Source organism: Oncorhynchus mykiss, chromosome 1, assembly GCF_013265735.2.
Source record: "Oncorhynchus mykiss isolate Arlee chromosome 1, USDA_OmykA_1.1, whole genome shotgun sequence".
NCBI classification, from domain to species: domain Eukaryota; kingdom Metazoa; phylum Chordata; class Actinopteri; order Salmoniformes; family Salmonidae; genus Oncorhynchus; species Oncorhynchus mykiss.
Genome location: NC_048565.1, coordinates 17,889,653 through 17,916,980, shown reverse-complemented (window position 1 = coordinate 17,916,980; position 27,328 = coordinate 17,889,653). Strand labels below are relative to the sequence as shown.

The window sequence follows — 27,328 nt, the reverse complement described above, 5'->3', positions numbered from 1 at the left end:
TTATGGAAGAGTGGCAAGAAGAAAGCCATTTCTTAAAGATATCCATAAAAAGTGTCGTTTAAAGTTTGCCACAAGCCACCTGGGAGACACACCGAACATGTGGAAGAAGGTGCTCTGGTCAGATGAAACCAAAATGTTACTTTTTGGCAACAATGCAAAACGTTATGTTTGGCGTAAAAGCAACACAGCTCATCACCCTGAACACACCATCCCCACTGTCAAACATGGTGGTGGCAGCATCATGGTTTGGGCCTGCTTTTCTTCAGCAGGGACAGGGAAGATGGTTAAAATTGATGGGAAGATGGATGGAGCCAAATACAGGACCATTCTGGAAGAAAACCTGATGGAGTCTGCAAAAGACCTGAGACTGGGACGGAGATTTGTCTTCCAACAAGACAATGATCCAAAACATAAAGCAAAATCTACAATGGAATGGTTCAAAAATAAACATATCCAGGTGTTAGAATGGCCAAGTCAAAGTCCAGACCTGAATCCAATCGAGAATCTGTGGAAAGAACTGAAAACTGCTGTTCACAAATGTTCTCCATCCAACCTCAATGAGCTTGAGCTGTTTTGCAAGGAGGAATGGGAAAAAAATTCAGTCTCTCGATGTGCAAAACTGATAGAGACATACCCCAAGCGACTTACAGCTGTAATCGCAGCAAAAGGTGGCGCTACAAAGTATTAACTTAAGGGGGCTGAATAATTTTGCACGCCCAATTTTTCAGTTTTTGATTTGTTAAAAAAGTTTGAAATATCCAATAAATGTCGTTCCACTTCATGATTGTGTCCCACTTGTTGTTGATTCTTCACAAAAAAATACAGTTTTATATCTTTATGTTTGAAGCCTGAAATGTGGCAAAAGGTCGCAAAGTTCAAGGGGGCCGAATACTTTCGCAAGGCACTGTATATGTTTGTCATGTAGGTTGAAAGGGGTGTATCTGGGCTATAAAAGACCTTTGTACTTTTGTCTCTGGGCTCTCAATGAATCATCTGAGCATGAATCGTCGACCAGTCATGACCAGCCTTCGTTATCGTAGAGCACTCAAGCGATTCATTTTATATGTGTGCGTTGTATTGACCTGCTCCCTTATTAATACGTGATTAAAGATTTTGTTTAAGTATAACTCTGACTTGTGTGATAAGTTTGTCTCTCCTCATTTGTTAGTAAAGAAATTAACCACCACTTTTGGCGAAGGGGATGGGATGTGAATCTTCACTTGATGACCGCTCCTGACAACCTGGGTAAATCATGCACAAGGGATCCTTCAAACTTGGGATCTCAGGGAGACCACACTTCGGGAACAGAGCAGATGGACCAACCTAAGATCTGAGAGGCAGCGAGTCGAGTGGATACCACATCTTGAACTTAGTTTAAAACAAATAAAGAGTTGAGCGAAACACACAAAGTCGAGTTTTTAAGAAAAGCCTCTATTACGTAGGCTCTGAGTGTGTATTCCTGTGTGAGCAGGGCCGAGTCAGAGGAGAGTAATCTGAGAGTTTGTGAACTCAAAGATACTCTGCCACTGGTCGGTTGCGGGCGGCCTAGAGCCGTCCTGACACTGAATTGATCACAGTGGGGATTGGTGCTGTCTGTAGGGGCAAGGGACTAGAGTGACTGTGGGTACTTTGTGAAGCATGGTACCTGGTGAAACCCTATTGGAAGAAGGACCTCATTCTGAAAAGTGTCTTACCTTCTAAGTGCTCCTCAGAAGTGGTGAATTACAATTATTTGAAATTAAGATGTATCGTAGACCTATCAAACATGAAAAAGAAATGTCTGGGTGTTGCATGAAACAGAAATGTCTAGGTGTTGCAATAAACGGTACAGGGTTGGAATGATGAAATGCTAGCAATTATTGTATTAGATGGAATATAGATTTACCACATAGGGCCTATGCATTTAAACGTGTGAAAGCAAACATTTCAACAAGAGAAAAAAAGCAAACTCCGCTGGCAGGAGTTTGGTGAGCGCAAGTGAAGATCTGTGCCTATGGTGCGTCGTCACCACAGTAATTTATTTTAAACGAAACATTCCAAATGCAAACTTCATAAGTAAATAATTTTCAAGCATTTGTTACATACCAAAAGACCAGTAGGGCTATGCTAGTAATTGTTGCCCCATTGCTGGTGAGATTGCAAAGTAAACAGTTAACATTCTTAATCACCCAAAAATTTGAGCTACATATTTTTATGGCAATCCTCTCTTCCTGCAATATGACGTTTGCTAACTCACCCGATCTGTGTTGTTTGACAGTTTGTTGGTCCAATCAGAGTGCTGTGTATGCATTTCACTAGCCAATCTGTTGCAGGTTTTTTTGCAAGAGCGATGCTGCTTATTGTCTCTGGCTATGTGTGTAGAGTAATCCACGTAGACTCCGTGCCACAAAATAACTTACAAAACCTGTCCAAATAAGTTCAAGTCATCAGTCAAAGTCGAGTCCTGAGGCTCCATGTTAAGTCTCAAGTAATTTTATTTGTGACTGGAGTCCACAACTCTGGTGATTACTTAACAATATTGTACATGTGTGTCACAGGTGTGACTCATTTGCATGTAATCAGAAACAATTATTTATATTGGATAATTGACTGGTTATGTGATTTGTGCTGAATGTATTTAAACCCCCTGTTTTTGTGTTTCTTGGTGGCTGTCCACAGGAGGTGATGCAGTCCAGAGGCATGGTGGATTGGTCATATTGAGGTGGTCTTATACTGATTAATTGTGTTTATGAAGAATAGAGAAATATTGCAGTGGGCCTCAAAACAATCCATACAACAGAAGTATTGTACTTTGGAGCAGAGTGCCTGTTAAAGGAGCAATTTCAGGGATGACAACATATTTAACATTAAATACCTGAAGAGAATTCTAGGGCTAGTTGGTGCCCAACACCTTACCCGCTAGGTGAATGGAGGAAACTGTCGGTTCTGTGTTAAAAAAATGTTTTATTAATAAAATAAAATGTTACCCCTTTTTCATGGTATCCAATTGGTAGTTAGTCTTGTCTCATCACTGCAATTCCCATACAGACTCAGGAAAGGCGAAGGTCGAGAACCGTGAGTCCTCCGAAACACAACCCAACTGCTTCTTGACACAATGCCCACTTAACCTGGAAGCTAGCCGCACCAATGTGTCAGAGGAAACACCTGGCAACCGGGTCAGCATGCACTGCGCGCGGCCCTCCACAGGTCTCACTAGTGCGCGATGGGACAAGGACATCCTCTATCCCGGACGACGCTGGGCCAATTGTGTGCCGACCCATGGGTCTCCTGGTCACGGCCGGCTGAGACAGAGCCTGGAATCAAACCCAGAATCTCTAGCGGCACAGCTAGCTAACACTCCAATGCAGTGCCTTAGACCACTACGCCACTCGGGAGACCGGTTCTGTGTTTTAATAGAGATTTACTTACACAGGTGAAGCTTGGTTACTTAATTAAGATTTGCTGTAAGAGCTTTCGTTCCCTAACCATTGCAGTGTAAGAAAAGGTAAGGATTTGGGCATGTTTCAAGAGCGAGCGATGCCTGTTCACACCGCTATCATCCAGAAGGTGATGACAGTACAGGTGCATCAAAGCTGGGACCGAACAGCAATCACTAACTCAGAGGCTGCTGCCTACTTTGAGACCCAATCACTGGACACTTTAATAAATTAATCACTAGTCACTTTAAACTACGTCACTTTAATAATGGTTCCATATCTTTCATTACTCATCACATGTATATACTGTATTTTATACCATCTACTGCACCTTGTCTATGCCGCTCGGCCATCACTCATGCATATACTTATATGTACATACTCATTCACCCCTTTAGATTTGTGTGTATTAGGTCGTTGTTGGGGAATTATTAGATTACTTGTTAGATATTACTGCACTGTCGGAACTAGAAGCATAAGCATTTCGCTACACTCACATTAACATCTGCTAACCATGTGTATGTGACCAATAAAATTTGATTTGAAAGTGTGTGCAGATGGACAGAGTATACTGAAGAAAGGTGTGAAGGATGACAATGTTGAAATTGTGGTGGGGATCATGATCCCGAGTTCCTGGAGTGCACTGTAAGGGTGAAGGCGATTAAGGTGGCTAAAGTTAGTGGTCAATCGAATCTCCTATGCAGCTGTGATTATAAAAGCATTGAGAAAAAGTGACTAGTAAAGATATGGTATTGGATGTACCATAGCCAGTTGTAAATGTTTTCTGCCAGTCAAAATAGACCCTGTGTGTTAAAAAGTTAGATTCTGTGGCGTTCATTGACACAGTTATAAACTGTATGGCTCGAGTGTCAAAGAAACGCGACATTATTGTGGCCTCGGCAGAAAGGTTATTTGGGACTTGCAAGGGGTACTGGCGCCAGATGACGGCCTGCCCTCCTAGGCTTCCCTTGAGCCTATGTAGGGATAAGATCCGTTTTTATTTTGAACAGAAAAGTAGTTTGATTTAGTGTAGTTTATTTATTTTACTAGTTTGTATGGAATCCTGTTTCCATTCTTCACAGTAGGTGGCAGCATGCACACTAAATTGTGCGAACGCCAATATACCATAGAAGAGCACGTGGCAAATGAGTTTGTGCTATAATTGACTATAAATGTAGATAGACAGCTGGCTGCTGGGCTGTGACCCCTTTTTGTTTGGTTTGTATGTGTCTTTAGTAGCATGGTTTTATAGTAAATGTAAGAAGTGATATTTATGGAACAGAGTTTGGAAACAAAGGAATTTAACTGTTTTGCGAATGTGCTGGAAGCTATGTGCCTTAAGAAAATAAATGTTAAACTGCGTTTTGTGTTCTGCCTTTGCTTCCTGCTGACTGCTCAATCTCAGACCTAGAACCTCCCACTTTTCCACCCCATGAGCCTTGCATGTCAACTAGCCCATGTGCTTGAAACTCTGTAAACAGTTGGAACTAACAAGGTCTGGAAACTGGCAGACCAGAAGTCTTGAAGTGCTCCTGCACTCCATAAAGAGTAATAGCAAACCCGCACTCTACTCACAACGTTCGGATGAACATCTTCAAGTCAGACTGCCTTTGCAGTTTATGGTACACTCAGCAAACATGATATGAACTCTTAACGGAAGACTCATAATGGTATGGCCTTATAATCTAAACAATGGAAGATGACCAACTGTAGTACAGCATCAACACACCTGATTAAAATGATCAAGGGCAATATTGAATAATATCATATACCGATAGAGAGGTTTGAGAGGCTATGGTAAAATCTAAATTACATTAAGAGAAACATAACCTCGTATGGCAAATACAGTCAATGCCTAGTGGGAAGCTAAGTGTTCCCATTGAACAACACAGGGTTTTCACATTCATATAACTTGGGTATCTTTTTTTGTTTGGTTCGCGACAGGAAACTACAAGAACCCACTGCTTGTCAGTGAAAGAGGAAACCACAGTACAGCTTCAAAGAGCTTTCTTTTTGTCTTGAACAAGTCAGTTGACTAACATTCCAACTCATGTTCAAGTCTGTTTACACATTTTCTGTCTATATCTGCTACATGTGAAAAAGGCTAAAATATTTTCTCATACCATTACTGTCACACTTTCAAGTCTTAAATTCCTTTTCCCCACAGAGGAAATGGTATTGACAGATGTAATTTATTGTTAAGTCTCTTCTGCAAACTAGAACAGGTTGAGGTTAAAACCGGTTGAAGATACTAATCAAGATACATTTTTTGGTCAGGAAATATGTTGCTCTGTCTCAAACAGGAAACTGTATTACTTTCCTCCTCCCACCACCATGAAACATAGAAGCAAAAGCCTCATCAACAAGAGACATCGAAGACATGGATGCCTGATCAGAAAGAAGACACCTTGCTGTCAATCATATTTTGAGGTAATGGAGTACGTACATAGGATACTGTGTGGATGTAGTGGTGAAGACTGAACTTCAATTGATGTCTTTTACTGCTTATTTTTGTCAAGCTGACACTAGGTAGTGTCAAGACAACATTGATTAAGTGCTTGAGTCCAGTTCAAATGTTAATCTTTGGATGTTAAGACTCACAACTGTGTTGGAATGTTAGGTTTGTTTAAATGAGAGTGTTGCTCTCCACGTGGTATGTTTTTTTACTATTGTATATATTTTTCAACATATATTTTCAGTTTTCTGATCAAAAAGCCTCAACCTGGTCTTGTTGAAATAGATTCAACAAAATGTATTGTGTAGATTCCCATGGTTTAGTTCCTCTGTTTAGGAAACCCCTAGCTTTTAATAACATTTCATTTTCCCTTGTGGCTTCAGCAGCGAGCTTGTTGACGTCATCCTCTTCTTGTAAAATCTAGGACGTCACTATCCTTCCTCTTCGCTAAATTTACTTGCAGTTTCTCAGGTAATTTGTGTTTCAGGAGTGGTTCTGCCAATGGATCTCACTGAGGAGGAGACAGCACCTCTAATGGACAGGGACAGGGGGGGCAGCCAAATGTCTGGTTCTGGCTCTGGTTTACAAGTCCATCTCTACTTCCTCCCTGCCACAAAGGCGGGAACAACGTTCAACATATCCTCTGGACAAATCTCTGCTGAAAGGGTCTGTGTCCTGGCAGCAAGAAAATGTGGTAAGATACAGTGCCTTGCGAAAGTATTCAGCCCCCTTGAACTTTGCGACCTTTTGCCACATTTCAGGCTTCAAACATAAAGATATAAAACTGTATTTTTTTGTGAAGAATCAACAACAAGTGGGACACAATCATGAAGTGGAACGACATTTATTGGATATTTCAAACTTTTTTAACAAATCAAAAACTGAAAAATTGGGCGTGCAAAATTATTCAGCCCCTTTACTTTCAGTGCAGCAAACTCTCTCCAGAAGTTCAGTGAGGATCTCTGAATGATCCAATGTTGACCTAAATGACTAATGATGATAAATACAATCCACCTGTGTGTAATCAAGTCTCCGTATAAATGCACCTGCACTGTGATAGTCTCAGAGGTCCGTTAAAAGCGCAGAGAGCATCATGAAGAACAAGGAACACACCAGGCAGGTCCGAGATACTGTTGTGAAGAAGTTTAAAGCCGGAGATGGATACAAAAAGATTTCCCAAGCTTTAAACATCCCAAGGAGCACTGTGCAAGCGATAATATTGAAATGGAAGGAGTATCAGACCACTGCAAATCTACCAAGACCTGGCCGTCCCTCTAAACTTTCAGCTCATACAAGGAGAAGACTGATCAGAGATGCAGCCAAGAGGCCCATGATCACTCTGGATGAACTGCAGAGATCTACAGCTGAGGTGGGAGACTCTGTCCATAGGACAACAATCAGTCGTATATTGCACAAATCTGGCCTTTATGGAAGAGTGGCAAGAAGAAAGCCATTTCTTAAAGATATCCATAAAAAGTGTTGTTTAAAGTTTGCCACAAGCCACCTGGGAGACACACCAAACATGTGGAAGAAGGTGCTCTGGTCAGATGAAACCAAAATTGAACTTTTTGGCAACAATGCAAAACGTTATGTTTGGCGTAAAAGCAACACAGCTGAACACACCATCCCCACTGTCAAACATGGTGGTGGCAGCATCATGGTTTGGGCCTGCTTTTCTTCAGCAGGGACAGGGAAGATGGTTAAAATTGATTTGCAAGGAGGGAATGGGAAAAAATGTCAGTCTCTCGATGTGCAAAACTGATAGAGACATACCCCAAGCGACTTACAGCTGTAATCGCAGCAAAAGGTGGCGCTACAAAGTATTAACTTAAGGGGGCTGAATAATTTTGCACGCCCAATTTTTCAGTTTTTGATTTGTTAAAAAAGTTTGAAATATCCAATAAATGTCGTTCCACTTCATGATTGTGTCCCACTTGTTGTTGATTCTTCACAAAAAAATACAGTTTTATATCTTAATGTTTGAAGCCAGCCTGAAATGTGGCAAAAGGTCGCAAAGTTCAAGGGGGCCGAATACTTTCGCAAGGCACTGTGTGTTTTTATGTGGATATGGTTGTAATTTTTTTTTATTTAACCCTGTTGAAGAGCATATAATGTAACAGTCTGAGGAATAATTGTAATATGGTGTGAAATAAACACCATTAAGCTGTTTACTAAAAAAGTGGCAAGTTGTTCACTTTGTTGTTATTTAAATCCCAGATTTCCCCTTTAAGGGAGGAATTTTGGAAATTTCCTTGACTACGCCACCTTTTGAGTGTGCATACCCATTTGTTGTGGAATTGCAAAATATTTATTGGAGCCTTGTGTATCTTCCTTCAGGACCTTGCTGTCTCTACGCTTTATATTTCTTGAGAATGCAGTCACGTATTAGCATGGATGTTCAAACCTGCAAAAAAAATGTTTCTTACAATAACTTTTCTCTCTCCTTAGGAATCCTACCAGTGTACCACAGCCTATTTGCTTTGGCGTTTGATGATCTGTCCAACTTTTACCCCCCAACACATGTTTTCAGCACTGATGAAAGCATTAGCATTCACTACAGAGTCAGGTGAGAAAACTTTATGGATTTTTGTGTAAAAAATAAACATTTGACTAGAAATACATTTTATGCCCAATATTAACTATTATGTTGCACTTTATTTGGTCTTAGTCATGTGTAGTGCACCAGCATAGCACCACCATACTGTTTTATCATACAAAGGGATTTTAATAGCTGTGAATGTGAACTGGATGACTCATGTATGTATAAAATTGTACTTTTTTATTGCCCCTGTTGTTACAAAGGTTTTTCTTTGCCAACTGGTTTGGAGAGGGGTCAAAAACATCATACCGCTACTGTCTGAGAAGAGGCAGAATCAGTGCAGTGCTCGACTACTGTGTCATTGATTATCTCTTTGCACAGGTACATAGAAAATACTTCCAACCTTTGCAGTAAACCAAAACTCATATTTAGATATAGACTATTTTGATATGGAAATAAATAATGTGAAATTACATTATCGCACAGTTCTGATTTTCCAAAACTACATAAGGCCATTTGTTGTGAATGATTAGCTTTAGAATGTCCACAAGGGCAGAACACATGCATGTATACGTAGGATGCCTTCGGAAAGTATTCAGACATTTTGTATTTTCCACATTTTTATATGTTACAGCCTTATTCTAAATGGATAATATAAAAATATAATCTACACACAATACCCCATACTGACAAAGCAAAAACAGGTTTTTAGACTTTTTTGCAAACGTATAAAAACAGAAATAGCTTATTTGCATAAGTATTCAGACCCTTTGCTATGAGACTCAAAATTGAGCTCAGGTGCATCGTGTTTCCATTGATCATTCTTGAGATGGTTCTACAACTTGATTGGAGTCCACCTGTGGTAAATTCAATTGATTGGACATGATTTAGAAAAGGCACACATCTGTCTATATAAGGTTGTTGACAGTGCATATCAGAGCAAAATCCAAGCCACGAGGTCAAAGGAATTGTCCGTAGAGCTCCGAGACAGGATTGTATCGAGGCACAGATCTGGGGAAGGGTACCAAAAATATTCTGCAGCATTGAAGGTCCCCAAGATCACAGTGGCCTCCATCATTCTTAACTGGACAAAGTTTGGAACCATCAAGACTCTTCCTAAAGCTGGTCGCCAGGCCAAACTGAGCAATCGGGGCAGAAGGGACTTGGTCAGGAGGTGACCAAGAACCAAAAGGACAACCATCTCTGTAGCACTCCACCAATCACAAACTCTTTGGTCAGAATGCTAAGCGTCGCGTCTGGAGGAAACCTGGCACCATCCCTACTGTGAATTATTGTAAGGCAGCATCATGCTGTGGGGATGTTTTTCAGCGGCAGAGACTAGTCAGGATCGAAGCAAAGATGAACGGAGAAAAGTACAGAGGGCTCCTTAATGAAAACCTGCTCAAGATCGGCCAGGACCGCAGACTGGGGCAAAGGTTCACCTTACAACAGGACAACGACCCTAAGCACACAGACAAGACAATGCAGGAGTTGCTTCGGGACAAGTCTCTGAATGTCCTTTAGTGGCCCAGCCAGAGCCCAGACTTGAGCCCGATCTAACAAATCTGGAGAGACATGAAAATAGCTGTTCAGCAACGCTCCCCATCCAACCTGACAGATCTTGAGAGGATCTGCAGAGAAGAATGACAAAAACTCCCTGAATATAGGTGTGCTAAGCTTGTAGTGTCATACCCAAGAAGACTTGAGGCTGTAATCGCTGCCAAAGGAGCATCAACAAAGGGTCTGAATACTTATGTGATATTTCAGTTTTTATTTTTTATAAATTAGCAAAAAATTAAAAAACCTGTTTTGCTTTGTCAATGTGTTGATTGATGAAAAAAGCAAACAATTTAATTCATTTTAGAATAAGGCTGTAACCTAACAAAATTTGTAAAAGGTCAAGGGGTCTGAATACTTTCCGAAGGCACTGTAAGTGTTCTACTACTTCTTGCATTCTGTGTATATTCTTAATTTTTTGTGACCCTTTAGTCCCGTAGTGACTTTGTGGCTGGCCAGGCGGGGGTCTCACCTCCCTTGAGCGTCCAGGAGGAGTGTCTTGGCCTGGCAGTGCTCGACCTATGGCGACTGGCTAAGGAACACAACCAGAGTGTAAGGGAGGTGTGCAAGAATGTCAGGTATGAATACTGAAAAGAGGGTATGAAAATTAGTAATTTCTTTATGCCAACAGGTCTCTTGGTTTCTTATTTGGCTGTGTCCAATATATCAATTACTTTTTTCATATATATTAATTATTTTTTTCAGTTACAAGTCATGCCTTCCCGAGACACATCGTCAGGAAATCCAGCAACTGAGCCGGCTTGCGCGCTACAGAATCCGCAACACTCTGAAACGGTTCCTGAAGAAGCTTGGCCGCTGCTCGGTGGGGGAACGCAGTCTAAAGCTGAAGTACCTGATGGAGCTGGCAGGGGTGGAGCCTTCCCACGGCACTGAGACCTTTCAGGTGAACCACCCTGGCTCCCAGCTGCAGCAGAAGGAACCAACATTCAACCTTATGCGGGTCGCCGGGGAGAGCGGTATACAATTCAGTGGAAGTCACTGCCCTGCCGATGTCCTGGTGAGAGAAAGTGCAAAGTCCCTACTGTGGGTCATGATCATGACTATCATCCTGTATCTACTTGACTGACCACAAAACATAAATAATGTTCCCTTTCAGTTGGTCATTCGATTTAACATGCTATGGGGAGTGTCGTGGAAATTCAGTACTGAGAGAGACTTGGTCATTTTTTCTAACAATCATCTTTATTTAATATCTATTCATTATTGCAGTAATGAAGCCGTCAGCCCAGCAGTCTTTTTTGTTGTTGTTGAATTTTACCCCTTTTTCTACCCAATTTTGTGGTATCCAATTGTTTTTAGTAGCTACTATCTTGTCTCATTGCTACAAATCCCGTATGGGCTCGGGAGAGACGAAGGTTGAAAGTCATGCGTCCTCCGATACACAACCCAACCAAGCCGCACTGCTTCTTAACACAGCGCGCATCCAACCCGGAAGCCAGCCGCACCAATGTGTCGGAGGAAACACCGTGCACCTGGCAACCTTGGTTAGCGCGCACTGCGCCCGGCCCGCCACAGGAGTCGCTGGTGGGCGATGAGACAAGGACATCCCTACCGGCCAAGCCCTCCCTAACCCGGACGACGCTAGGCCAATGTCTCATTGCTACAAATCCCGTATGGGCTCGGGAGAGACGAAGGTTGAAAGTCATGCGTCCTCCGATACACAACCCAACCAAGCCGCACTGCTTCTTAACACAGCGCGCATCCAACCCGGAAGCCAGCCGCACCAATGTGTCGGAGGAAACACCGTGCACCTGGCAACCTTGGTTAGCACGCACTGCGCCCGGCCCGCCACAGGAGTCGCTGGTGGGCGATGAGACAAGGACATCCCTACCGGCCAAGCCCTCCCTAACCCGGACGACGCTAGGCCAATTGTGCATCGCCCCACGACCTCCCGGTCGCGGCCGGTTACGACAGAGCCTGGGCGCGAACCCAGAGTCTCTGATGGCACAGCTGGTACTGCAGTACAGCGCCCTTAACCACTGCGCCATCCGGGAGGCCAGCCCAGCAGTCTTGACTGTCGGACCAAGTGCTTTAATCATACAGAGAATACCATGTCTTTATATACCAAACCTAAAAATGCTTCAACCATGGCTGGCTCCACCCTTCCCTTATAGATTGGCGGGCACCATGAGCCACTTTGGTCTCATCCTGTCTTTATCTGCACCTGGCGTTATCTAAACCCCCGACTCTGGCCTAATTTCTCAGATGCCAGGATGTCTAAGAACCATTGAGGCCTTTGTTCTACTCCTCTCTATCCCAGTTACAACCACAATCTCCTCGATAGAATGTAGGCCCAGTTAGACCAGAGACATATGTCTCACATGCCCCACAAATGATAGAATGGAATTTGGCTGTTTGGTTTTTTATCACAGAGACATCTATCAATTGTCAGCTTCAAGCTATCTTTAGTAAAAACCATGTCTATGACACCCAGCCTAGCTGCAGGAAGCTAGAGTGGACAGACAAAATCAGTATTAGCAGGACAGAAATATCTCACTGTTTGTTAAGTAAATAATTGCTAAATATCGAACAAATCAGGTAAATATGTCATTTTTCTATCACATGAGTCAATAACCAATCCTATTCACCTGAAGCAAACTAAAATCACGCCCAACCTGCCAATCGATGCCAAGCCCGCCCTCGGAAGCCTCGCCTTCTTGGCTATAATATGGGGGCTCGCTCCATTTCCTCAATTCTTCGCTCTTCAGTTTCAAGCACATGATGGCTAGGAGATTAAGTGTCTGTTATGAGGAGAAAGTACTCGTTCCCCTAGATGTTGCGAGTTTTTGGGTCTTGGTATCGTTTTTTGTGTTTGGTGAAAGCTAACTACTTTCTGCTCTGCTTGTGTAGCTAATGCTTCCTTACTTGAGTGGTAAGAGTATGTTTGAAAAGGCTAACCAGCTGGGTTTGAACCTCTGACCGTGCCCTAGGGCATGTGGTTTCACAATGAAAAATGTAAGATTCTCACGAGGGCTGTCCTTTTGCCTGGGGTGGAACCACGCTCAGGAGGCCTTGGCTCAGACCAGTTTGCAAGACCATTGTCTCCGGCTGGGTTCAACTTCCACTGGGAGTCGGGCTGACTTTGTGAGAAAGATCGGTAGTCAGAGTTGATAGGGGTTCCTCCAGGTTTGGGGGAATTTACTTCCTGTCCCTGCAGCTGTGAAGCGTTTCTAACCCCTGTTTAAAGATTTTGCTGATGAGTGGTGTGTTACTTAGCTCAAGAGGCTAACAAGATGGGTAATCCTGGCACAGTGCTTCCGAATAAACAGAGCCAGTTCTCTGGATTCCTGAGAGGGACAGGCTGATGTATTTTTATGAGCCAGTTTCGCTAACAAGGTTGTTTGGCTCGGGGTCCTCCTCCCCAATCATTTACAAAGGCAACAGTGCTCCCAAGTGGCTGGTCAATGGGGGCAAAACCGTAAAATGGCATGTTCCGAGAGTGTACATGTAAGTCAAAATGTCTTTAATGATAAGAAGTAGAAGCTCAGTATTGAGAAGTCAGAATTAAAACAGAGCTTGACCAGTCTTGTTTAGTTGGCTCTGGAAGGTCATGGATCTTTACACATGCTAAATAAAATATAGTTTTTATTTGTCACCTGCGTTGAATACAACATGTGTAGACCTTACCATGAAATGCTTATTTACACGCCCTTAACCAACAATGTTAAAAAAAAAAATTAAAAAACTTTTTCTCCCCAATTTCATGATTTCCAATTGGTAGTTACAGTCTTGTCTCATCACTGCAACTCCCGTACATCCTCGGGTGAGGAGAGGTTGAGAGCCATGCGTCCTCCGAAACACGACCCAACCAAGCCACACTGCTTCTTGACACAACATCATTGTTGGTTAAGGGCGTGTAAATAAGCATTTCATGGTAAGTACAAATACAAATACATGTTGTATTCAACGCAGGTGACAAATAAAAACTATATTTTATTTAGCATGTGTAAAGATCCATGACCTTCCAGAGCCAACTAAACAAGACTGGTCAAGCTCTGTTTTAATTCTGACTTCTCAATACTGAGCTTCTACTTCTTATCATTAAAGACATTCTGACAAAGTCGGGCTGACTTTGTCAAGACTGCTGGGCTGGCCTCCCGGATGTCCTGTGGCGGGCCGGGCGCAGTGCGCGCTAACCAAGGCAAATGTCAATATGCCTTGCATACTGTTGTTCAGGTTATTTATCATTGTTTTAGTTTACAATGGCCTGCTTAACCCGGAAGCCAGCCAGATTTAGAATCCAAGATGGCGTAGCAGTCAGACGTCTTGTCGTGTCCCTTGTATATATCGTTTTTTTACATATTTTTCTTCGCATATCTTTTAAAACATTTTGCTAAACCTCAACTTCAAAATACTCTCCTGCAACCCAATGTAGCGCGGATCTGCTTTTTTTTCTAAAGTATTTATATTTACTTCGGATCCGGAACCCCTCAACTGAAGCTAGCCAGCTAACTACCAGCAAACCATTGCTAGCGGTCATCAGCTAACTGGTCATCAGCTAACCTTTAGCTCGGAAAGCTCTCGCCAGTTCGAGCAACGCGACTCTAACCAGAGCATAACGGACCTATTATTTTTATCCCCGGATTCCCACCGGATTCCCACCGGATTCCCACCGCAAACGGAACATTTTCAGCTGGATCTTCACAACTAGCTAACTAGCTAACCGCAACCCTGGATGATTACTCCTGGCTAGCGTTTCCATCCACTTAGCTTGAAGCTAGCCCGGCCAGAGCTCCTGTGCTACCACCAAAGCATACTCCTGGGCTACAATATCCGGACCCACGACCGGTCTATCGATGTCACCGCATGAAGAGGCATAAACAGACTCACCCCATCGCGACGTCCCCCAAAGACTTTCTAGCCCTTGCTATCTGCTTCCTTGCTAATTCGGCCTGCTAACTGCTAGCTTGTTTAGCCCCGGTCCGCTAACTGCTACCTTGTTTAGCCCCGGCCTACTAACTGTTAGCTTGTTAGCACAGGCCTGCTAACTGTCTGAATCGCCGCGTCCCAACCACTCACTGGACCCATTTTTACTTTCAATCTCTTTTCGATTTTTAATTCGATTATACCTTCCGGTAACCTGCCTCACCCAATGTGATACGGAATCACTATTATTTTTAATTTTTAGAACACATTCAATAACCTCCAGAAGCTAACCAGCTAACTAGCTACAAGCTATTTAGTCATTGTTAGCCACTGCTAGCGGCTTTACCTTCTGCACAGCCAGCCAGTTTTTTAACCTGGATAATACTCGCCAGTCTGGCTTCCCTGCCCCATCCACCGCTGCCCCCTGGACACTGATCACTTGGCTACATAGCTGATGCATGCTGCTGTCCATTAATCACGGTACTCCATTCTGCTTGTTTATGTTTTATCTGTCGGCCCCAGCCGCACTCAGGCTCTGTGTGTAGTTAATCCGACCCTCCCTGCCTAGTCAACGCCATTTTACCTGCTGTTGTTGTGCTAGCTGATTAGCTGTTGTTGTCTCACCTACTGTTTAGCTAGCTCTCCCAATTCAACACCTGTGATTACTGTATGCCTCGCTGTATTTCTCTCTCAAATGTCAATATGCCTTGCATACTGTTGTTCAGGTTAGTTATCATTGTTTTAGTTTACAATGGAGCCCCTAGTTCCACTCTTCATACCCCTGATACCTCCTTTGTCCCACCTCCCACACATGCGGTGACCTCACCCATTACAACCAGCATGTCCAGAGATACAACCTCTCTCATCACCCAGCGCCTGGTCTTACCTCCGCTGTACCCGCACCCCACCATACCCCTGTCTGCGCATTATGCCCTGAATATATTCTACCATGCCCAGAAATCTGCTCCTTTTATTCTCTGTCCCCAACGCTCTAGGCGACCAGTTTTGATAGCCTTTAGTCGCACCCTCATACTACTCCTCCTCTGTTCCGCGGGTGATGTGGAGGTAAACCCAGGCCCTGCATGTCCCCAGGCACCCTCATTTGTTGACTTCTGTGATCGAAAAAGCCTTTGTTTCATGCATGTCAACATCAGAAGCCTCCTCCCTAAGTTTGTTTTACTCACTGCTTTAGCACACTCTGCTAACCCTGATGTCCTTGCCGTGTCTGAATCCTGGCTAAGGAAGGCCACCAAAAATTCAGAGATTTCCATACCCAACTATAACATTTTCCGTCAAGATAGAACTGCCAAAGGGGGAGGAGTTGCAGTCTACTGCAGAGATAGCCTGCAAAGTAATGTCATACTTTCCCGGTCCATACCCAAACAGTTCGAACTACTAATTTTAAAAATGACTCTCTCCAGAAATAAGTCTCTCACTGTTGCCGCCTGCTACCGACCCCCCTCAGCTCCCAGCTGTGCCCTGGACACCATTTGTGAATTGATCGCCCCCCATCTAGCTTCAGAGTTTGTTCTGTTAGGTGACCTAAACTGGGATATGCTTAACACCCCGGCAGTCCTACAATCTAAGCTCACACAAATCATCAAGGAACCCATCAGGTACAACCCTAAATCTGTAAACAAGGGCACCCTCATAGACGTCATCCTGACCAACTGGCCCTCCAAATACACCTCCGCTGTCTTCAACCAGGATCTCAGCGATCACTGCCTCATTGCCTGTATCGACCACCCCTGTAAACGACCACCCCTAATCACTGTCAAACGCTCCCTAAAACACTTCTGTGAGCAGGCCTTTCTAATCGACCTGGCCCGGGTATCCTGGAAGGACATTGACCTCATCCCGTCAGTTGAGGATGCCTGGTCATTCTTTAAAAGTAACTTCCTCACCATTTTAGATAAGCATGCTCCGTTCAAAAAATGCAGAACTAAGAACAGATATAGCCCTTGGTTCACTCCAGACCTGACTGCCCTCGACCAGCACAAAAACATCCTGTGGCGGACTGCAATAGCATCGAATAGTCCCCGCGATATGCAACTGTTCAGGGAAGTCAGGAACCAATACACGCAGTCAGTCAGGAAAGCTAAGGCCAGCTTCTTCAGGGAGAAATTTGCATCCTGTAGCTCTAACTCCAAAAAGTTCTGGGACACTGAAGTCCATGGAGAACAAGAGCACCTCCTCCCAGTTGCCCACTGCACTGACTGAGGCTAGGTAACACGGTCACCACTGATAAATCCATGATTATCGAAAACTTCAACAAGCATTTCTCAACGGCTGGCCATGCCTTCCGCCTGGCTACTCCAACCTCGGCCAACAGCTCCGCCCCCCCCCCCCGCAGCGACTCGCCCAAGCCTCTCCAGGTACTCCTTTACTCAAATCCAGATAGCAGATGTTCTGAAAGAGCTGCAAAACCTGGACCCGTACAAATCAGCTGGGCTTGACAATCTGGACCCTCTATTTCTGAAACTATCCGCCGCCATTGTCGCAACCCCTATTACCAGCCTGGTCAACCTCTCTTTCATATCGTCCGAGATCCCCAAGGATTGGAAAGCTGCCGCAGTCATCCCCCTCTTCAAAGGGGGAGACACCCTGGACCCAAACTGTTACAGACCTATATCCATCCTGTCCTGCCTATCTAAGGTCTTCGAAAGCCAAGTCAACAAACAGGTCACTGACCATCTCGAATCCCACCGTACCTTCTCCGCTGTGCAATCTGGTTTCCAAGCCGGTCACGGGTGCACCTCAGCCACGCTCAAGGTACTAAACGATATTATAACCGCCATCGATAAAAGACAGTACTGTGCAGCCGTCTTCATCGACCTTGCCAAGGCTTTCGACTCTGTCAATCACCATATTCTTATCGGCAGACTCAGTAGCCTCTGTGTTTCTGATGACTGCCTTGCCTGGTTCACCAACTACATTGCAGACAGAGTTCAGTGTGTCAAATTGGAGGGCATGCTGTCCGGTCCTCTGGCAGTCTCTATGGGGTGCCACAGGGTTCAATTCTCGGGCCGACTCTTTTCTCTGTATATATCAATGATGTTGCTCTTGCTGCGGGCGATTCCCTGATCCACCTCTACGCAGACGACACCATTCTATGTACTTCCGGCCCGTCCTTGGACACTGTGCTATCTAACCTCCAAACGAGCTTCAATGCCATACAACACTCCTTCCGTGGCCTCCAACTGCTCTTAAACGCTAGTAAAACCAAATGCATGCTTTTCAACCGTTCGCTGCCGGCACCCGCACGCCTGACTAGCATCACCACCCTGGATGGTTCCGACCTTGAATATGTGGACATCTATAAGTACCTAGGTGTCTGGCTAGACTGTAAACTCTCCTTCCAGACTCACATCAAACATCTCCAATCGAAAATCAAATCTAGAGTCGGCTTTCTATTCCGCAACAAAGCCTCCTTCACTCACGCCGCCAAACTTACCCTAGTAAAACTGACTATCCTACCGATCCTCGACTTCGGCGATGTCATCTACAAAATTGCTTCCAACACTCTACTCAGCAAACTGGATGCAGTTTATCACAGTGCCATCCGTTTTGTCACTAAAGCACCTTATACCACAAACCACTGCGACCTGTATGCTCTAGTCGGCTGGCCCCCGCTACATATTCGTCGCCAGACCCACTGGCTCCAGGTCATCTACAAGTCCATGCTAGGTAAAGCTCCGCCTTATCTCAGTTCACTGGTCACGATGGCAACACCCACCCGTAACACGCGCTCCAGCAGGTGTATCTCACTGATCATCCCTAAAGCCAACACCTCATTTGGCCGCCTTTCATTCCAGTTCTCTGCTGCCTGTGACTGGAACGAATTGCAAAAATCGCTGAAGTTGGAGAATTTTATCTCCCTCACCAACTTCAAACATCTGCTATCTGAGCAGCTAACCGATCGCTGCAGCTGTACATAGTCTATCGGTAAATAGCCCACCCATTTTTACCTACCTCATCCCCATACTGTTTTTATTTATTTACTTTTCTGCTCTTTTGCACACCAATATCTCTACCTGTACATGACCATCTGATCATTTATCACTCCAGTGTTAATATGCAAAATTGTAATTATTCGCCTACCTCCTCATGCCTTTTGCACACAATGTACAGTGCATTGCGAAAGTATTCGGCCCCCTTGAACTTTGCAACCTTTTGCCACATTTCAGGCTTCAAACATAAAGATATAAAACTGTATTTTTTGTGAAGAATCAACAACAAGTGGGACACAATCATGAAGTGGAACGACATTCATTGGATATTTCAAACTTTTTTAACAAATCAAAAACTGAAAAATTGGGCGTGCAAAATTATTCAGCCCCCTTAAGTTAATACTTTGTAGCGCCACCTTTTGCTGCGATTACAGCTGTAAGTCGCTTGGGGTATGTCTCTATCAGTTTTGCACATCGAGAGACTGAAATTTTTTCCCATTCCTCCTTGCAAAACTGCTCGAGCTCAGTGAGGTTGGATGGAGAGCATTTGTGAACAGCAGTTTTCAGTTCTTTCCACAGATTCTTGATTGGATTCAGGTCTGGACTTTGACTTGGCCATTCTAACACCTGGATATGTTTATTTTTGAACCATTCCATTATAGATTTTGCTTTATGTTTTGGATCATTGTCTTGTTGGAAGACAAATCTCCGTCCCAGTCTCAGGTCTTTTGCAGACTCCATCAGGTTTTCTTCCAGAATGGTCCTGTATTTGGCTCCATCCATCTTCCCATCAATTTTAACCATCTTCCCTGTCCCTGCTGAAGAAAAGCAGGCCCAAACCATGATGCTGCCACCACCATGTTTGACAGTGGGGATGGTGTGTTCATCTGTGTTGCTTTTACGCCAAACATAACGTTTTGCATTGTTGCCAAAAAGTTAAATTTTAGTTCCACATGTTCCACATGTTTGGTGTGTCTCCCATGTGGCTTGTGGCAAACTTTAAACAACACTTTTTATGGATATCTTTAAGAAATGGCTTTCTTCTTGCCACTCTTCCATAAAGGCCAGATTTGTACAATATACAACTGATTGTTGTCCTATGGACAGAGTCTCCCACCTCAGCTGTAGATCTCTGCAGTTCATCCAGAGTGATCATGGGCCTCTTGGCTGCATCTCTGATCAGTCTTCTCCTTGTATGAGCTGAAAGTTTAGAGGGACGGCCAGGTCTTGGTAGATTTGCAGTGGTCTGATACTCCTTCCATTTCAATATTATCGCTTGCACAGTGCTCCTTGGGATGTTTAAAGCTTGGGAAATATTTTTGTATCCAAATCCGGCTTTAAACTTCTTCACAACAGTATCTCGGACCTGCCTGGTGTGTTCCTTGTTCTTCATGATGCTCTCTGCGCTTTTAACGGACCTCTGAGACTATCACAGTGCAGGTGCATTTATACGGAGACTTGATTACACACAGGTGGATTGTATTTATCATCATTAGTCATTTAGGTCAACATTGGATCATTCAGAGATCCTCACTGAACTTCTGGAAAGAGTTTGCTGCACTGAAAGTGAAGAGGCTGAATAATTTTGCACGCCCAATTTTTCAGTTTTTGATTTGTTAAAAAAGTTTGAAATATCCAATAAATGTCGTTCCACTTCATGATTGTGTCCCACTTGTTGTTGATTCTTCACAAAAAAATACAGTTTTATATCTTTATGTTTGAAGCCTGAAATGTGGCAAAAGGTCGCAAAGTTCAAGGGGGCCGAATACTTTCGCAAGGCACTGTATATAGACTCTCCTTTTTTTCTACTGTGTTATTGACTTGTTAATTGTTTACTCCATGTGTGAGTTTGCTACTGTGTTGTCTGTTCACACTGCTATGCTTTATCTTGGCCAGGTCGCAGTTGCAAATGAGAACTTGTTCTCAACTAGCCTACCTGGTTAAATAAAGGTGAAATAAAAAAATAAAAATAAAAAACACCAATTTGTTGGAGGAAACACCGTACACCTGGTGACCGTGTCAGCGTGCATACACCTGGCCCACCACAGGAGTCGCTAGAGCGCAATGGGACATGGACATCCCTGCCGGCCAAACCCTCCCCTAACCCGGATGATGCTGGGACATTTATGCGCCGCCCTATGCGTCTCCCGGTCGCTCCCAGGTGCGACAGAGCCTGGACTCAAACCAGGATCTCTAGTGGCACAGCTACTGTAGCAACTGCGATGCAGTGCCTTAGACCACTGCACCACTCGGGAGGCCAACAATGATGTTTGAAGAAAAATAAGAGTTAAGAAAATATTTTTGCCTCTAACACCTTGACTATTGTACTCATATCACGCCCCAGTTCAGCTCAGCAGGCAATCTACTCCAAACATGTATTAAGTATGCCTATAACCTGATTCATACATTCTATAAACATCTTAATATGAATGATAGACTACAAAGTTATATTCATACAATCATCACTCTGAACACATCCAGCACACAAATATTCTTCCTGATTGTAAAAACATGTTTGCTGTCCCCATTTAAATATTATGCATAGGATCCACTACAGCCATGTCTATGGGCATGAAATATGGACATTTCTGCAGGCCTTTGTTGCAACCTGTGTGAGTTTGACCTGAATCTGTGTTGTTGAACAGATAAAATGATGGTGGTGAAATCCCAAGTAGGCCACATGAAAGCTAAAAACATCACACGAACAAAAAAAACGCTTCTAATAAAAGTTTCTAATAGAATGACATTGAAAATAAACAGGGGCCTGAATTTATAGCCAACATTATAAATTATGATATATTATCAATGTACACTAGCTTTGAGCGAAGTTTGTGAACCTAGAGCCAAAGTTAAATAAAGATGTCTTTACCATTGAAAAAATATACTTAAGGTGTGTGGCTCTCCCAGAGACGCCAATGCGATAGCATACGTCTGGTCTACTTGTCTATGAACCAGATGTTTCGCTTCCTCTTCCGTCTCTGCTGGAGCGACGATATACTTGTCTCCCAGAGTTACTGTTTTGATGGGACAAGAAGTGCTGTTTCATGAAACATAGGCACATACTCATCAATGAAATGAAATCAGTCAATGAAATGCATGGTGATTTAAAGAAAGCCAAAAGTGAGAGTGTGACAGTTGAAAATGACCAATCAGATTAACTTGATTTGAAAACTCTGCCATACTACTTTAAGGCACAGTAATTCATTGGGGGGGGGGGGGGGGGGGGGGTTATTTTGGATTTTATTTTTTTATTTTTTTTATTGGGGGGTGTTTTCTACTGGCGGTCAATTCAAAATATATATTTCTGTAGCTCCTCATCGCACCAAGCCATGGAAATGGTTGTAGATAGTGTTTATATTTGGGACGTCAAACGTTCAGCCTGATGCACAGACCCTATGGACACTACTCTAGAGCGCCTGTTTCAGTTATTCTTATGAACACTTTTAAACTCTCTCCATGATTAAAGTAGGAAGAAATAGATGTAATTGTTGTAAAAATGTGTGAGTTTGCTACAGTGGCTTGCAAAAGTATTCACCCCCTTGGTGTTTTTCCTATTTTGTTGCATTACAACCTGTAATTGAAATGGATTTTTATTGGGATTTCATGTAATGACATACACAAAATAGTCCAAATTGGTGAAATGAAAAAAATAACTTATTTCAAAAAAATGTAAAACGGAAAAGTGGTGCGTGCGTATGTATTCACCCCCTTTGCTATGAAGCCCCTAAATCTAAGTGTCCCATGATCTGTCACATGATCTCAGTATATATACACCTGTTCTGAAAGGCCCCGGAGTCTGCAACACCACTAAGCAAGGGGCACCACCAAGCAAGCAGCACCATGAAGACCAAGGAGCTCTCCAAACAGGTCAGGGACAAAGTTGTGGAGAAGAACAGCTTAGGGTTGGGTTATTAAAAAATATCTGAAAACATCCCACAGAGCACCATTAAATCCATTATTAAAAAATGGAAAGAATATGGAACCACAACAAACCTGCCAAGAGAGGGCCTCCCACCAAAACTCACGGACCAGGCAAGGAAGGCATTAATCAGAGATACAACAAAGAGACCAAAGATAACCCTGAAGGAGCTGCAAAACTCCTCAGCGGAGGTTGGAGTATCTGTCCATAGGACCACTTTAAGCCATACACTCCACAGAGCTGGGCTTTACGGAAGAGTGGAGTACTTTGACATATTGAATTATGTTATATTACGATAATTTCCCTATGGTGGACAGAACATGTTCCTACATTACACAGACTAACATTTTCACCACACAATCATTACTATTCACCACCTCCCCTCTTCGGGGGATTTTTGTTACATGTACAATCTACACACATTTTTACATACATGGCACTGTTTTTGTTTTTACATTACTTACATAGCAAGAATAAAGTAATTTGAAATGTTGATATACATTACATCTAGAAAGATAGTACTTATACATTATATGTTTTCAGTCAGAACTATTATAGAACATGAGCTTGGACAGTATCCCTTTTTTCTCTCCAATTTCGTGATATCCAATTGGTAATTACAGTCTTGTCCCATCACTGCAACTCCTGTACGAACTCAGGAGAGGCGAAGGTCGAGAGCCATGCGTCCCCCGAAACATAACCCTGCCAAGCCGCACTGCTTCTTGACACACTGCTTGCTTAACCTGGAAACCAGCCGCCCCAATGTGTCGGAGGAAACACAGTACAACTGGTGACTGAAGTCAGCGTGCATGCGCCCGACCCACCACAAGGAGTCGCTAGAGCACAATAGGACAGGGACATCCCGACCGGCCAAACCCTCCCTAACCCGGACACACTAGGCCAATTGTGCGCCGATCTCGGCCGGCTGTAACACCGCCCGGAATCAAACCTGGGTCTGTAGTGATGCCTCTAGCACTGCGATGCAGTGGCTTAGACCGCTGCGTCACTCAGGAGGCCGCATTGGTAGCATTTCTATGTTGAAGATTTTCCATCCAATTGGCTTTACTTTTGTAATACATTATACTTGATCGTTCCCAAATAAGTTCATCCATAACTTATTCTGTGCCTCTATGGTACCGTTTGTATTGCTATCCATCTGTACTGTTATTTATACTATTTCCTTTGAATATAATATTAACTATTTTGGCCTAAATGTTTTGTTTTAAAGATGAGTATTGAATTGCATGACCTCTAATGGCACATTTAAAAGTGTCCCATACAATATGGGAATCTGCTGTACTTATGTTATGCAGGAAAAAGTTATTATTAGTTTTAAAAATGATTTGTCTTGGTTAAAAACAGGTTGTCATCCAGTAGGCTTTGATTACATTTCTAATGTCCTCGTCCACGTGGAAATTCTGGAAGAGTTATATTTGATGGTCCGACTGCATTCTGCCCCCTATCAAAGCTTCTTTTTTTTTTTCTTTTTTTTAACTTTTGGTGCCAGTGTGAGGGATACAAGAAAGTAATCAAGATGACTAGTTTGATTAAGCCACCACCATGTACAGTATATAGTATATAGATTAATTGGCCAAATCTGTTTATCGTCCAATAGGATATTTAAAATGATCCACCTTACTATCTAATCTGTTTGGACAGTTTGCACATTCGGTTCGAAATTGTTATTGATTAATATCATCACCCCTGTTGAGTTTCTTTGCCCATACAGAAATATATTTCTCCCTCCCATTCCTTTTTCCGTACAACATCATCTGTAATTGGAGAGTGAGTTTCCTGTAAACAATAGATAGTATATTCCTTCTCTTTTAGCCAGGTAATGACTGATTGTCTTTTCTTATAATCTGCTAAAACATTACAATTATAACTAGCTATACTTATTTAATCACTTACAATAATGAGATACAAGTTTCAATTATACCTAATATGGGCAGCAGTGTAGCCTAGTGGACTAGTAACTGAAAGGTTTGCAAGATCAAATCCCCGAGCTGACAAGGTAAAAATCTGTCGTTCTTCCCCTGACCAAGGCAGTTAACCCACTGTTCCTAGGCTGTCATTGAAAATAAGAATTTGTTCTTCACTTACTTGCCTAGTTAAAAAAAAGGTTAAAAAAAATCTATGCTCAGAAAGTACCATGATGATCAAGCTGCTAAATGATGATATTAGTGAAATCGTGATTTTTTTTGGTCCTGGCTATTTATAACAGTATTTCGAGTCTGCAATACTCTACACCCGAAAGCCACAACCTTCCGAATGCAACTCCACATTCGTAACAATGGTGCGTTTTGAGAATCAGGATAACTTAATGTCTCAGGCTGGACACATTGGCAGTCAGGATCTGTTTTCTCCACCGAGTGTTGTTAACACCCCATTGTACCCCTTATCCAACAGTCGGTTGAGAAACCAGCATTTGAGTGTTCAGAGGTAAATCACCTAAGCTCTTCCGATTGCCATGGAAGTGGCTAGTGTCTTCAGAGGTGTCTGAAACAGTCTGCAACAGTTCCCCTGTGGGATTAAGCCTTGGGCTACCTTGTGTCTTCGATGAGGCAGAGCGCGAATGCGCATTATCAAGTCACAGCAGGTTCCCTGTTGTTTTGGACTTAAGGTTCCTTTTGTGACTTTTGGCATTCCAGACTCAGGTCTTGTGTGAGCCTTTTTGGAACCGATAGGGTTTAAGGACTTGGCTGCCGTGGTCGAAGTTATGCAGGATTTTGTCCGGGTTACCACGGTTCCCTGTGGGTTTGAGCCTTGGTCTGCCGGGGTTCATCGTCTCCGGTCGATGTTTATGCAGCGCCCGTGTGCACTTTACCAAGTTAGGACATGTGTTTTGTTGTTTTGGACTTGCAGTTCCTTTTATGAGTTCTGACATTTCAGGCTCTCAAGGTAAATATTGGTATTGGAACTGTGGGGTATAGGAACTTGGACTGCAGTTCAGGCTTCTCTCTGACAGTTCAGGCTTCTCGGTTAAGTCTGAGGGAAAAAAGTGGCTTCTGTAGCCTTTTTTGAGCCGGAGGAACCTGTGTGTGCTTGGGCTGCCATGGGCCTCCTAGTTTGGTACCCTCTGAGCCGGCTTGGGGCTTGATTGTATGTCCCCATAGTATGTTATATCAAGTGACTGTCTGAAAGGGAACAAGGGAATGTACAGTTATGACTATAACTGCTGCTCCCTGAAGGAGGGAACGAGGTATAACATATTTTGGCCCCGAGCCGTCAATGGGGTTTGGACTCGCTGAAGAGCGGTACTGAATTGAGGAAATGGATGTGAGCCCTGGTATTATAGCCAGGAAGGCGGGGTTTCCAAGGGCGGGCTCGGCATTCATTGGCACATTGGGCGTGATTTCAGTTTGCTTCAGGGTTAACTCCCCATAGTATGTTATACTTCGTTCCCTCCTTCAGGGAACAGTAGTATTTTCATAACTGTACATTCTTTCACAGGAGTGGCAGACATTTTGTGACTTCCCAGAGATCATCGACATCAACATCAAGAGGGCGTGCCACGAGCAGGTTCCCCAGGACAGCAGGGTGGTCACGATCACCCGGCAGGACGACAGATGCCTGGTTGGTTGATAACACTGAATCAATGCTCAATACATCCTTAATTAATGCCTAATCAAAAACAATTGATGCTGACTCATTGCACCTGAGCAACATCCATTTCGGGGGGTGTATGGCTAATGAAAAAGCGTGCATGTCACCATTTTTCTCCACAGGAGGCCGAGTTTCAAACAGTGACTGAGGCACTTTCATTTGTTTCACTTGTGGATGGCTACTTCAGGCTGACTACAGACTCCAGTCACTATTTCTGTCAAGACGTTGCACCTCCCAGCCTGCTTGAAGACATTGAAAGCAACTGCCATGGGCCAATCACGTAGGTCCTTTCAGACTTATATCAAACCCATAGAGATACATTAGACGTAAACATTCTGTGTACCTTTATATGTTGTTTTCTCAGGTCTGAGTTTGCAGTGCACAAGCTGAAAAAAGTAGGCGCCAAAGATGGCAGGTTTCTGCTAAGACGCAGCCCCAAAGACTATGACAAGTTCTTTCTCACTGTCTGCGTTCAGGTAAAAAGTTGACAATTATGAAACATAATCAATCCTCAAATTGCTTTAATCTGGATTTACTTTTTTTTAAATCTGGATTTTACTTTATTTAGATAGTCTGGATGGTCCACCTGTATTGTATTTATTAGGAATCCCCCTTACAATCAAAAATAATAATAAATAACTGTACATCTTATAACATTATTACACCACTGCATATCTACAATAGAAAATGTATAATACCACCATACAACAATATTACCATGTACCTGTGTGTAGAGTGTGTGTGCCAGCGTCTGTGTGCACGTATGTGCGTGTGTGTGTCTCTTCACAGTTAGTGTTGTTCCATAAGGTTTAGTTGTATCTGTTTTATAATCTGATTTTACTGCTTGCATCAGTTACTTGATGTGGAATAGAGTTCCATGTAGTAATGGCTCTATGTAGTACTGTGCGTTTCCCAGAGCTTGTTCTGGACTTGGGGACTGTGAAGAGACCTCTGGTGGCATGTCTTGTGGGGTTTACATGGGGGTCTGAGCTGTATGCT

The 27,328-nt window shown here is 43.3% G+C and overlaps 2 protein-coding genes across 5 annotated transcripts in view; one reads left to right on the top strand and one right to left on the bottom strand.

Annotated features, from left to right (window-relative positions):
* slc5a5 (solute carrier family 5 member 5) overlaps positions 1-2,472 on the bottom strand; it is a 28,991-nt gene extending 26,519 nt beyond the window's left edge. Inside the window, exon 1 of one of the 2 annotated variants that reach the window (XM_036958559.1) lies at positions 2,237-2,472. In XM_036958559.1, coding sequence (XP_036814454.1) covers positions 2,237-2,290 — 54 coding nt within the window. In that variant the 5' untranslated portion in view covers positions 2,291-2,472. The remainder of the gene's footprint in view (positions 1-2,236) is intronic. The other variant, XM_021573060.2, reaches the window with a different exon arrangement.
* A 2,981-nt stretch (positions 2,473-5,453) lies between these two features.
* The window catches only part of jak3 (Janus kinase 3 (a protein tyrosine kinase, leukocyte)), a 38,932-nt gene continuing 17,057 nt past the window's right edge, over positions 5,454-27,328 (top strand). Inside the window, exons 1-9 of one of the 3 annotated variants that reach the window (XM_021572956.2) lie at positions 5,454-5,846; positions 6,359-6,565; positions 8,320-8,437; positions 8,674-8,791; positions 10,400-10,545; positions 10,673-10,985; positions 26,177-26,299; positions 26,452-26,609; positions 26,694-26,805. In XM_021572956.2, the coding sequence (XP_021428631.1) occupies positions 6,373-6,565; positions 8,320-8,437; positions 8,674-8,791; positions 10,400-10,545; positions 10,673-10,985; positions 26,177-26,299; positions 26,452-26,609; positions 26,694-26,805 (1,281 nt within the window). In that variant the 5' untranslated portion in view covers positions 5,454-5,846; positions 6,359-6,372. Of the gene's footprint in view, positions 5,847-6,334; positions 6,566-8,319; positions 8,438-8,673; positions 8,792-10,399; positions 10,546-10,672; positions 10,986-26,176; positions 26,300-26,451; positions 26,610-26,693; positions 26,806-27,328 lie in introns of all 3 variants that reach the window. The other 2 variants (XM_021572903.2, XM_036958485.1) reach the window with 2 other exon arrangements.